We start from the raw sequence: 13,575 nt of genomic DNA on the forward strand, positions 1-13,575 counted from the left end.
GATTTGTTCACAGAAATATGCCAAATGCCTGGAATAGAGCCTGTTAAAGAGTGGAATCTCATTCAACATTTGCATGACTGAATAGGAGTTTCAAAAAGAGATAACAGAATATGGGAAGGGGGAAAACCAGTCAAGAAATTTTCCCAGGATTGAACGATAGGAATTCCTAGAATTGACAGGGGCCCAAACCACATCACTGTGAAACTTCCAAGTAGGAAGGAGAAAGTACGACATAAGCCACCAGAGAGGGTAAAGAGTCACATACAAAAGATGAAAAATCAGAATGCCCTCGAAATCCTCAACGTGCTAGCTTCCATACTGGAAGCCAGAGACAATGAAGCAATTTCTTAAAAAAAAAAAAAAGAAAATGATTGCAATGAAGAATTCTATATCCAAACTGTTAATCAAGTAATAGAGTAAAATGAAGCCATTTTCAGGCCTCCAAAGTTAAGAAAAATTTACAGCCTATATACCCTTTTCTCAGGAAGTTACTGGGGGGTGTACCAAAAAGAGAACAAATAAAAAAGGAGGAAGGCCTAAGGCACTGCAAAAAGGGAATCCAACTTGAACCACAGGCAGGGGAAAGCCTAGGTAGCAACGAAGGGCAGGCTGGCTGGGTGCAGACAGAGCGGGCCATGATGTTCCCACTGGGCCAGGTCAGATGCTCCAAGAACTCAGGAAGTGGAACTGAGAGAGTACTTGGTGCATCTGAAAACGCTAAGAGCAGATTTAACTACCGTTGCCGATGCGGCAGCTACACTGGTATTAAATACACAGGAAACCAAGCAGAGGAAAAGAAAAGCCAAAGGATTAACTCCGGGGGAGCTAGAGCTGTGAAGAGGAGGAAAGGTGGCCCTGCAATGTTGCGGGGCTCCACGGCAAGTGGCACTCACGAGCCCTGAGAACACACGCAGACAGGAGGTGCGCTGGGCCTTCACCAGGACGACAGGGGATGGGAAGGGTGTGCGTGCTGGGGACAGAAGGCTAGATGGTCTTCTTCCACAGAAGGATGTCAACAGTGCCTCAGACAGAACCATCAGGAAGCAACGTGAGCGTGTGGGATGGAAATACACAAGAGCAGGACACACGGAGAGAACGTGCTAAACCAATCAGAGTGGCCGGGGTAAATGTGAGGAGGCAGAGCACGGAACTCCTGTCTTGACAACAAGCGTGGTACCACTATTTAACTCCTTAAACTCCACATCTGATACATTTTTTTTTTTTTAAGGAACAGGAAACAACAAAGGCAAAATATGAATTTATCTTTTTGTCCTTCAAATCTTGAGTACTGGTGTTTGAAATAAGCATGTTTCTTTCTTGTGTATATTTTAATTCACTAATGTTTTGCCATGTGATTTATTTAGTCCGTTAAATTAACATTACCTTCCGGTGAGAAGAATGCCTTTACCTGTGATAGTAGCTCCTCCTTTTCTCCAGCAAGTTTTCGTAGCCTGACATCTAAAACAAATGGAAAAGGTTGTAAACTAAATTTGTGAGGATATAATACCAAAACAATTAAAAATTATTCTTGAAAATCAAAAGCAGCATACATTATCTTTTAACTTACAGCTTTCAATATCAAAAGAAATGAAGGCTTAAGTTAAAGGTGCTAAGGAAAAGTACTTAATTATTCAACACATATTTCCACACAACGGATAGCTATCAAGGCACTAAATACAACATTTGCTCCCAAGGGCAGTGATTTTCCCCTGAAAGACAAACCAAAGTACAAAGATCACTTCCTTATTTCAAAAATGTGCAAGCAGGCGCCCAGGTGGCTCAGTCGTTAAGCGCCTGCCTTCGGCTCAGGTCATGATCCCAGGCTCCTGGGATCGAGCCCCGCATCGGGCTCCCTGCTCCGCGGGAAGCCTGCTGCTCCCTCTCCCACTCCCCCTGCTTGTGTTCCCTCTCTCACTGTCTCTCTGTCGAAAAATAAATAAAATCTTAAAGAAAAAAGAAAAAAAAGACGTGCAAGCTTTCACCAGCAGACAGACAACTAGAATGCTGGGGTGCTCCCATAGGAGCAAACAAAATCTGGGAGAGAAGACAGACAGGGTACAAAGGGGCCTGGGTGGGGAGAATGGAACAGGGAAAATGAGAACACGACAGGGAAGAAGCAAAGGCCTACACAGGCGAGCGGGGGCCCAACTCAAAGGTGCAGGCAGTCAAGGGCTAATCTGAGGCCTGGCGGCAGGATTGCCAGGGCTTGCTCCTGGCCTGGGGGGAGGGCCGCTGCTTCCCAAGCATGCCATTAACACAAGCCCCTCAGGGTGAGGAGGACCACAGATGAGTACAAGCAGCAGGCGACACCGAGACAGTGCCTCCCACAACCAATTAGGGTCACGGCCAAATGTTAAGTGCTGGCTTCCCCAGTACCTTCCAAGCAAGCAGGGGAAGCTCTGGGCTGCCCCCAGCCACACACTCAGTGCATTCTCTAGAGCAGCTCCCACTGCCTAGCCCGCATCCTCTGCTATATCAAAGTGCTCTGTTTCTGCAATTCTGTGCATCGGAGAATGTGTTTACTAACTCTGACAAAGTCCCACTCCTCTAGGAAACCTACACATATATGAAAACAAAAGAAAAAAAAAGTGAACTGGCGTTAAGAGTATCTGTGCTATTTTCCTTCCTCTAGAGCAGAATTCTTCATGGAGCCAGTGGATGGGCATCTGTGTGGTTTCCTGGGAGAGGTGTTATTAAAGTCTCCAAAGTTTAAATTTAAGAGGCTTAGATGTTAAGAGGCTCAGAAGCCCTGCTCTAGAAAGAACACTCCTCTAAGATCTGACTTCTTGGTCACCTGTTTCTTGCCTTAAGAAATGCAGTAGCAAAGAGCTACAGGACCCTGGGATAAGTAGCAGAGCATAAAACCAGATTCTCCAGGAAGCAGAAACTTAAAACACACCTGGGGAAGTCCCCTACCAGCCCACCGGTTCCTTGGGACACATACACTGGATTCTCTCTTCCAGGAAGGTTTGTATCTAAGTAAAAAAGCAATGTGTATCCACCAACGTGCTTCCATCCAGAGGCCTTACAGTGACCCAGATGCTGGTTTCCCAAGTTCAAGGGTGCCTAAAGACACTGTGCCCAGATTTCTTCCTGTGAAGAATTCAGTTAAACCTCAGACAGCCCTTGTGTTGTTTTTGTTTTCCAAGATGGGCTATGAGTAAGCCGGAAGTCTAGCCGAACAGTAAACCCAAGCCAACAGAGCAGCAACCATGTCCTACCTAGTGGACCTTCTCCTGCAGACTCCAAGACCTGAGCAGCCTCCTGAGACACCACGGTGATGGCTCCAACCACTGGTTCATGACGGACATCACCATTGGGAGTGCCATCGGGGATTATAACTAAGCCATGTTTCTGTGGAGAAGGAGAAAACCCACGGTCACAAAACATGGCCCACATGGCAGTATGCTCTGTGAGGTGACTGTGACAATATGTTTGCCACAGATAACACCAGGTTAGAACTAGTTACATGGAATACAGGTCCGTAGAAGAAATGACTGAAACCTACCAAATCTGCACTGAAGAATGAACACTGGTTTGTCTTCGGGCTGAGAAAAATAACAGGATGAAAGGAAGGAAGACTAAAGCAGTGAGGGACTTGGAACTCCAGGCTAAAGCTAACGTACCTCTCCTGTCTTCACTGTCTCCTTCAGGTCAGCCAGCTCCTCTCTGAGCGTATCTCGCTCATTCCTAAGGCAGGCAATGTATCCTTTCTGTTTCTCTAGGGCCTGGTTTTAGACAGGGCAGCAAGGGAAAGAATGGCACAGAAAAAGAGCAAGTGAAAGAGGTAGCAGAGAGCACCTAGCACCTACTTCAAATAAACAAAGACGAGGGCATAAAAGACAAGGGGGTGGTAAAAGCTTGGAGACCGGCAGTTAGATATGGGAAGAAGTACAAAGTCATATGGACACACATCTCCACAGGAGAGTTTTAACAGAAACTGATTAATCGTGCATCAATTCGTCAAAACATGCTTGTCACATCAGGCAGGAGAAGTGATCTTTCTTTTCCAGTTGATGAAAAAAAAACAGGAAAAGGAAGATGAAGACAGCAGTCATATTAAAGTTTTCCTTACTGACCTTACTACATTTTCATATGGTGACCCAAACAAGCAAACAAATACATTTCACGTTTAACTAAAATTGTTCATTCAAGAACACAGTGAAATTTCTTAACTAGGAAGACTAATTTTATAGTTAAAAAAATTTTAATGGCCCTGGAAGAAAAAATCACCAGTACGCACAAGGTATTTTAATTAAATATTGGCTATAGTGAGTGTTCTCCAAGCAGTGCCACAAAATATTCCTCAAATACCACTTAATTCAAAATAGCTAATCTCCAAAGGGATTCCCAAGGACCTGTGTTTTGTAATTTAGTTAAATACAATTAAGAATCTGGTTTCTGATACACCTTTCTAAATGGGAAAAAGGAAAATAAAACCCTGACAAAATAAATACAGCCCACCTATGGAGTGCCGCAGAATATGGGTTTGGGGGTCAGGCTTTCGAGTCCCGGCACGTACTCACTTAGGTAAGCCTCAGATCTCTCATCTGAGTGACAGAAGGGACAACAGCAGCACCACCCCACGTACACAGCGTAAGCACTGCTGCTGTGCGAGTCCCGGAAGGCGCAGGAAAAGCCTACCACTTTCTTTCCACTTGGATCGCCAGCACCACCCCCCCACGCCCCCCGCCTGAATCACAACTGTCAGAGCTGTGGCCAACGGGGCAGAAGCAGACACACGCCTGGGTCATCAGTGACAAATCGGATCTGTTCTATGTAATGAAATAACCCAGAATTCAAAACATACCCCAGGCAGGCAATCTATGCAGACACCTGACGGCTGGACTATTCTGAAAAAGCCTTTCTCTACACAAGTGTTCCTATATTTCATATTTTCTCCCAACAGCCCCAATAGGCCACAAAGTTAAACTACAACAGGTAACTTTCCTCTAGCCTTATGGGGTTAGAAATGAGCCAACTGCTTCATTACTGACTGCTGAGTAGTTGGACAATGTTCTAAATCATTCTAATCTTACCGTGCACCCGAACTGGCGATAAGGGACGCTAGCGACCACCAACCATGTGGCTCGAATTATACAACAGGCACTGCTACAAAGACATATAATCTTGCCCTAATATATTTATATATATATAATTTCTCCCTTATATATCCTGCACTTGTCTTATCCCCATTTCACAGATCAGAAAATTGAAGCTCAGAGGTTTTATATATATTTTTTTTGCCCAAAGTCGCAGTAAGTGACAAAGTCAGAAAGTGAATCCAGTTCTTTTTGGTTTCAAAGCCTTTGCACACTTTTTCTATATCACAGCCCCAAGAAGGCCACAATTATGTTTCCTTACTGTCATCCCAGATGCTGCTGGAAAAGTAGCCTATAAGTAGCCCTACCCCGTACTTACCCAAACTGCAACACCAATATCTAATTTCCTTCCAGCAATTTACATTCACACCATATGGCATGTCTTGAGTCTGCCTTTGTGTTAATCATTTCAGTTTCTAGCATCACGAGGCATTTACCCTAACACTTCAAGCTACTATTACTCCATTACATTAATAACAAATGTTAACATCAGGACAAAAAAAGCACAAGCAATATTTTCCCCTCTGTTGACAGACACTTTAACCTCTGTGGGGTTAGGTATTTGTGGGTTATCGGTATCTGCGTGCATAGTTATGCCATGCATCACCATGTATAACCGGGTCAGTGATCACTGCCACAACATGCTCTACATAAACAACACCACTAAATACACAAGATCTTTTAGGAACAGACCAATTTGAAACTAGAAATTCTAGCAAATGCTACAAAATGCCATTTGCTCTTCTTCCTACATCTTATAGCAATGGGTTTTATCTTTGCTTTTGGACTTTTTAACTTCATCTTCCCATAATTATGGACGGGAAAATAAAATACATCCTATAAGTTCTCCCATCTCACCACAAAGTTTGGGGGCTACTGAAATACCTTATAATTGGAGCAAATGTAGTCACACCGGATCTGAAATCCTCTGTAGCACCTGACCATTAAAACCGATACCCTGTGTTTGCATTCAATAATAGCTCTTATAGATTTTTTTTCCCCGCTTAGAATAAAAACTACATGCTTGTGGAGACCTAAATAATTCTTTACCCCGACCTAACCTCAAATTCTAGTGTCAAGAAGCCTGAAAGATATGTGTAACAGGCTGAATTCTGGGGGCAAAAGGTTATTTCTCCATGTAATTCCATGGGGCCAGAAATATCTTTAGTCAGAATGGGATGGAGTCTCACACGGGGCTATCCAGATACACCAGTCCAGTCCTTTGTATGTGCTTATTCCACATGTAGCCCCCTGGCACTTGGAACTGCTTTAGGGCTACGAGCATGACCACAAGGATCGATGAAGGAGAGCCAAAGAAAACCAAACTCTTAACATGAGAATAAAGGTCATGTTCCTTTATTAAGTTACTGACTTTAAATCTTGAAAATGAAACTGGAGACGAGGGATACGTGAGGTAGTCACTGACTAAATTGAAAATGTGTCTTGTGCGAGTCATGGGAGGACCACACTAGGATGGCTATCAGAAAAACCAAAAACAAGTGCTCGTCATGGAACCCTTGTGCAATGCTGATGAGAATGGAAAATGGTACCGCTGCTGTGGAAGACAGTCTGGATATTCCTCAAAAAACTTCAACATACCACTACCATATTATGCAGCAATTCCATCCCTGGGTATCAACCCAAAGAAATGAAAGCAGGGCCACAAAGGGGTATTTGCAAACTCATGTGCACAGCAGCATTATTCACAATAGCCAAAAGGTGGAAGCAAACCAACTATCTGTTCACCAACCGATGAATGGATAAACAAAATGTGGTACACACGTACAATGAACTATCCTTCGGCCTTAAAAAGGAAGGACATTCTGACACATGCCCGACCACAGTTAAACCTTGAGGACATGATGCTAAGTGAAATAAGCCAGTCACAAAAAGACAAAGACTCTAGGACTCTACTTATATGAGGTACCTAGAAGAGTAAATCCAGAGAGACAGAAAGTAGAATGGTGGCTGCCAGGGACTATAGGGAGGACGACGGGGGGAGCTGTTTAATGGGCACAGTTTGGGTTCTGCAAGATCAAAGAGCTCTGGAGATGGACGGTGGTGACGGCAGCACAACAGTGTGAATGTCCTTAATACCACCAGACTCTACACTGAAAAATGGTTAAAGTGGTAAACTTGACATTATTTGTATTTTACCACAATTGAGAGTTTCCTAAAAAGTCAGAGGGACCAACTACTGATACACGCAACTTGGATAAATCTCAAGGTAATCATGCTGAGGGAAAAACATAACCCCAGAGGGTTAAATACTTTTTTATTCTATTTATATAATGGTCTTATAATGGCAAAATTACAGAAATGAGAACAGATTAGTGGTTGCCAGGGCTTGGGGAGGAGTAGGAAAGGTAGTAGATGAGGCCATAAAAGGGCAACAGGAGACATCCTTTGTGGTAGTGAAAATGTTCTGTATTTTGCCTATAGCAAGGTCAGTTTCCTGGCTGTGATACTGTACCATAGTTTTTGCAAGATGTTCCATTTGGGGAAGACTAGATAAAGGGCATACAGGACCTGTCTGTATTACTTCTTACAACTGCATGTGAATCTACAATTACCTCAAAAAGATTTTTTAAGTTTAATTTTTTTAAAAAGCCAAAGGAACACATTATTATATACCATACAGAAAGAAGATAGCCACTTACTCATTCAACAATGCCATGAATATTTAAAAGTCAAATAACTTGTCTTAACTATGAGCACCATCTTTTTGGTAGAAAATAAATTTTTGTTTTATTTTGAATAGCTATTTTATTGGACTGAGTGGTTTGGGGTTTTCCTATGGCTGATCCAAAATAATCGGTGTAAATACTAAGATAATTATACAAAATAGAAATCATGGACCTACAAATCATGGACAATAACATAAAGAAAATTATGTTAAGGTCCTAAAAGAAGACCATTCTAGTGACCAGACTTTAACTAACCTTTACAAATGACCTACTTTGTGCCATACATTTTTTTCACATCTCATTTTAAATTCCCCAAGTAAAAATGTAAATAAGATCAGTAGTTCACAATCAAAATTTCAAAACTCAACAGTTGTTATATTCCAGAAGGCTCTTCTAATTTTGGGTGGAATTTTAGAAACTCAGTATTTAAATATTAAAAGCTCTTAAGAAGTAATTTTGTTTCCCATGTGTTTATTAATAAGAGGATGGGAGGTGGCACCCGGGTGGCTCAGTCGGTTAAGTGTCTGTCTTCTGCTCAGGTCATGATCTTGGGGTCCTAGGATCCAGCAAGTAAGGCCCCTGCTCAGCGGGGAGTCTGCTTCTCCCTCTCCCTTTGCACCACCCCCCCAAGCTGGTGCTCTCAAATAAATAAATAAAATCTTAAAAAAAAAAAAAAAAGAGGATATGTCCTTGGATGTATGAAAAGAACTAGATGCGAGAACCCTTCCCCCCAACAATGAAGGCTATGACCCAGAAGACTGCTCATCCAGGCATGTCTATCACAGGTGTTCTTGGGGATCTTTGCCAACTTTTCCCTACACCACCTAACCTCAAGATAACAAAACTTTCTGTGTTCTGAGGACAAGGGATTCCTTCCTTCTCTCTGCTTCCTCGGCCATAGCCCTTCCCAGACAAGGTAAGCCTCTGGCAGCTATGGCTGTGTGGCACCCCCAGTGCAGGACAGGGAACAGAGAGCTCACAGCGTGAGATGGGGCGCATGTCAAAGGGTGACACAGGATGAACTGGTGGGAATTTTTCGAGCCTCCTGTGCAAAAAAAACACTGAAGACTTTCCTTATCTGGGCCCCCGCTTTGGGGAGTCATGGGGTTATAATTAGAGATGATGTCATGGTTTGGCAACTCTGGCAAATCTTACATTCCTATCCACTTCCGTAACTAAATTGATGTTAATCTCTTCCTATTTTATTCACCAAGGATTTATGGGAGGCTAATTACTTGTCCTCCACCCCCCACTCACTGTTCTCTTGCTTCTCATCCAAAATTCTTGCAATGTAAGAATATCAAGTTTACCCACAGAGTTTGAATTAAATGCCTGTGGCTGCTTCTGGATGAGAATCCTGGGGAAATAAACTTCCCTAGAAAGTTCCTACTTTGTAGGTTTCACAAAGCCCAGAGTCCTGCTAGCAAGAAGAGTTCTTTCCAGGCACAGTATCAAGTTTTCCCTCTGGAAGTTTTTTTCTGTCTTCTCCTTATTCCCATTTCAGTGTATAAATGCTCAAAAATAACCAAAAGGACAGATTTTTAGGAATCTCTAAGTTAAATTATATTGGTCTATTCCTCATCGATGAGCTTCAGACCAAAGCCCAATTTCATTTCATACCCTAATGTTTTTATCTTTCCAAAGAAGTGTCTCCTGGAGGTCAAACACCTCTTTTGTCACGGTGTCTATTTTCTGCTGCATTCGCTGATTCTCCTGCAGAGGAAGTGGGGAGAGAAGTAATAAAAGAGCAGAAAGAAAAAACGGAGGGGGTCAGAGGGAGGAAAAGAGAACAAAAAATAAAGCTGATAAAGAAACTTAACAAAGGGAGAAAGAAAGTCTGTGCTCAACAGGCAAAGAGTTACTCGCTAAAGGGAAAGATGACATCCAGTGTCTTGGCGACAGGACTCCCGCTGGCTTGCCACAAGGGAAGCGGGAAGAACAGCTCTGTGGCAGCAAGCCAGTTAGGGTTTGTGTGTACACGCAGCTCCGTGTGTGTGCTCTTCCTCTGAGAACTGCCTTTTTTCCAAACATGGAGCAACTTACATTTCTAGAGAGGGAAATTCAGATTTGCTCATGAACACATGATCCTTAACACAGAGAACAAGCCGTAGTTTTAAACTTTATTTTCTTAAGCAGAACTAAAAAATACAAGACATATCTCAGCTTAATCATTTTGAATTTGTTAGCAGAACCTACGACAGCAAGAATATCATGAATTTGAAGGAACATATTTTTATTTTTTTAGAAAAACTAGAATTCAGCATGTAGCAATTCTTAAACAACAAGGCTCAATTTATACCCTTGAATATGTAACAGGTTTTCTTTTAAGAATTATTGGTAAATTACCATTTCCTACTTTTCCTACTTACACATTTCTTACCTACTTTACCGTGAAAGACCAAAAAGCATTATTTTGTCATATTCGAGGTTTTTGAGTTACACATACGCATGGGTATGAACATCTAAGAGATGTTAATTCTAAACGGGAAAACTCCTAAAACTAAGGTCTTTAAAGTTCGCACTATAGCACCCTCCGCTTTTAAAGAAACCACAGTGCCAAGTTATGGGAATCAAGCATTACAATTCCTCTTAAGCACAATCATCAAATTAAAAACTAAAACACTTAACCAATTCTAACTTAAACTACTAAATCTGAGAAGCAGCTGCCAAAGCAGTTTTATTATTCTTTTGAAATCAAAAGTGGGGAAAAGTATGTATCTTAATTAGAAAAAGAAATAGCAAGTGGCTGGCATATAGACACAAAAAACACAAACGGACAAAAAAGGAGAGGAATTCTCATTATTTTTAAATACGAGGAGGATACAAAATTTAGATAATATGCTTTCATGCCAAAAATGGAAAAACTAAGACAACTAACTTCACGTGTAATCTGGTATTTTCAAAGGGTTATGTGTGTCTGCATTTAGCATTCACAAACTGAATCTGCAGGCTACATTCAATTCAATCATTCTCAAGAATGAAGAAAAGTTAACACAAATCCACAAATAGAAAAGTAGTCATTTGTTTTCCTCTAGTAAATTTTTTTTTTAAAAGTCATTTACAGGGTGAGAGATTAAGTGGGGCAGGGAAGAGAGGAGAAGGGAGGGGAATAAAGTGGGGGCGGGGTGGGTCCTGAGCGACAGGAACGTGGATGAGTATGAGTGTGGTGCGTGTGGTGCGGGAGGCATCTCCCAGGGATCAGGAAGAACTGGCCTTCCTGAAATAACTCCCCCTGTCATCAACATTAAGTTAACATAAGACACCTTTGATAACCACAGCATGCCAGTGTGCAAGAGCCCTTCCCGGCATACTTATAATACACGAGGAAAACCCTCCTCAAGAGGAAAAACCACATTTAAAGAAAAACAGAGATGCTCACAAGGTAGCAGGAACAAAAGGACAATAAATGCTTTCAAAGATTTCTTGGTGGACCCCACAGCTTCACATTCCTAAGGATGCTGCCAACACTGGGGCACTCAGGGGTTCCTCCACCAGCACAACCTGCCAACCTCCAGGTTTGCGTACAGAAGTTGTCTTTCTTGCCTAGCTCTTTTCCTTTAGCTGCCGCAGAACAGATCTACCTCAGTGAAGAGCAAACATCTAATTCCCCAAGAATGCTGTCCCAGCAGACAGCATTCACTACATTCCAAAGAATAATGGTACTCATAATTTTTCCTTTTGCCCATCTCCTAAGATATCTTTAGGAAACAATGTGCTTAGGAATAAAAGATAATTACAAAGCTTTTGCTATTACAAGGGGGAATGTTTATAAGGTTGGTAGCATTAAAAAAAAAAAAAAAAGGTTGGTAGCATTAACTTTTTAAGCCTGACTTTGTTTCATGAGTGTGAAATTTTAGGGTACACCCAAGATGAAGAGACAAGGAAACTCTGTGGCATTTTAACTCCCTTCCCTCCCAACACACACCAACCCCCTTGTCCCATTCAATGCATTTTGTTCAAAATTAAGTATTTCCACAGTTCATGCACATACCTCAATGAGCTCATCTCTCTGTCGAAGGCCTTCTTTAAGTTCATCCATCTTATGCTGTAGCACACTACACATATGTTTCTGCCTTTCTAACTCCTGTTAATAAACAAATGATACAGCTTATACAGATAATGGCACACAACAAACTGGCACATCTACAATATAATAATACAGAGGCTAAGACTGACCTCCAGACACATACTTGGACTTCCCATGCATAATAACTTAGAAAAATTCTGTATTCAATGGAAAGGTTCAGAAAATTAACATTTTTCATCTCCTAGGAGTATATAGCTAGAAAACCCAGACTAATCAATGGCAAAGTTACTGAGAACGATGAGAAGACTTAATAAAGAGGTTACAAAATTAACATATAAAATCCAATAATCCTCACAAATATAAATAAAATCTAGAGAGAAAATATAATAAACACAATATCAAAAAATAAAATTTTTAAAAACACACATGTAAACTTACAAGAAATACCCAAACTCAGTATGAGGAAAATCATATAAAATATTCCTGAGGGACAGAGAAGTAGGACCAAACAGAAAGGCACACTATCCTGGATAAAAGGACGTAGTATCATAAAATGTCAGTTCTCCCCCAAATTAATCTATACATTTAATGCAGTCCAAATAAAAATACCATTACGCTTTTTTCTCACCAGAGCTTGACAAATTGATTATAAAGTTTATTTGGAAGAAAAACATAAGAAAAAACAGCCAGGAAAAAAATAATGATAAAGAAGAAAGCCAGCTTCACTAGACGTAAGGTCAATATAATTAAAACAATGTTTGTAAGGGCTTTTGAATACAGATGAAAGGAGAAGAGAAAATCCAGAAATACACCCAGTTACATGTGCAAATGTACTAAGCAAAAACAAAACAAAAAGATCATCTCAAATCAATGAGAAAAGATAGTTTTATGTAAATGAGGCTGGAATAACTGGATATCCAAATGGAAAAAGGAAATTGGAACCACACCTCACACTATACACCAGGACAAATTTCAAATGGATTGGAAGTGTATGGAAAAAAGAGAGAAAAAAAAAGAGAAAAGGAAAGAAGGATACAGTTACTTGAGAAAAAAATGAGTGAATTCCAAAGAGTAGGAAAAAAATGTTACTGAAAAATGACCTAAAAATCCACCAGCAAGAAAGGTAAATGGGTAATGTTAGACTACATAAAAACTTTTGAATGGCAAAAGGCACTCTAAGCAAGGTAAAAACACAAATGATAAACTACAAAAAAAAACCCCTGCAACTTTTATCAGAAACAGAAGGTTATTGTCTTTCTATATAGAGCCTCTAAAAAGAAAAAAACAGTAAAATAGTTAAGAAATGGACAGTTCACAGAAAAAGAAAAAGAAATCACTCTGAATATAAAAAGATGATCGTACTAAAAGAACAATAAATTAAAACTGTATGTCTCACTTAAACACTAGTAGAAGTCCAAAAACTTGACAACGTATTCAGGAAAATACTGTGGGGATGGAAACAGGCCCTCTCATACATTCTGGCAGGAATCCAAAACGGTATAACTAATACAAAGGGAAAACTGGCAGTATCCAGCAGAATGAGCATGCCTTTTGACCCAATAAACCCCACTTTGATGACTCCCCTGGCTATCCTGGCAAAAATGCAAAAAGACTTATGTAGTACATCATTTTTGCAGCACTATTTTTAACAGCAAAAGACTGTAAACAATTCAGATGTCCATCAACAGGGAGCTGGTGGAATAAACTATAGTACATGTGCACCATGGAATCACTATGGAGTAATACCAAGGAATGAAGA

General features: G+C 40.9%; 1 protein-coding gene across 13 annotated transcripts in view; it reads right to left on the minus strand.

Annotated features, from left to right (window-relative positions):
- Window positions 1–13,575, minus strand: part of LRRFIP2 (LRR binding FLII interacting protein 2) — a 107,185-nt gene that overhangs the window by 7,399 nt on the left and 86,211 nt on the right. For 9 of the 13 annotated variants that reach the window (XM_027587563.2, XM_027587562.2, XM_027587560.2 and 6 more), the window contains 5 exons: window positions 11,781–11,873; window positions 9,410–9,502; window positions 3,627–3,728; window positions 3,222–3,354; window positions 1,409–1,458 (listed from right to left, as the gene is read on the minus strand). In XM_027587563.2, the coding sequence (XP_027443364.1) occupies window positions 1,409–1,458; window positions 3,222–3,354; window positions 3,627–3,728; window positions 9,410–9,502; window positions 11,781–11,873 (471 nt within the window). The remainder of the gene's footprint in view (window positions 1–1,408; window positions 1,459–3,221; window positions 3,355–3,626; window positions 3,729–9,409; window positions 9,503–11,780; window positions 11,874–13,575) is intronic. The other 4 variants (XM_027587567.2, XM_027587569.2, XM_027587573.1 and 1 more) reach the window with 1 other exon arrangement.

Source organism: Zalophus californianus, chromosome 1 (assembly GCF_009762305.2).
Source record: "Zalophus californianus isolate mZalCal1 chromosome 1, mZalCal1.pri.v2, whole genome shotgun sequence".
NCBI classification, from domain to species: Eukaryota; Metazoa; Chordata; class Mammalia; order Carnivora; family Otariidae; genus Zalophus; species Zalophus californianus.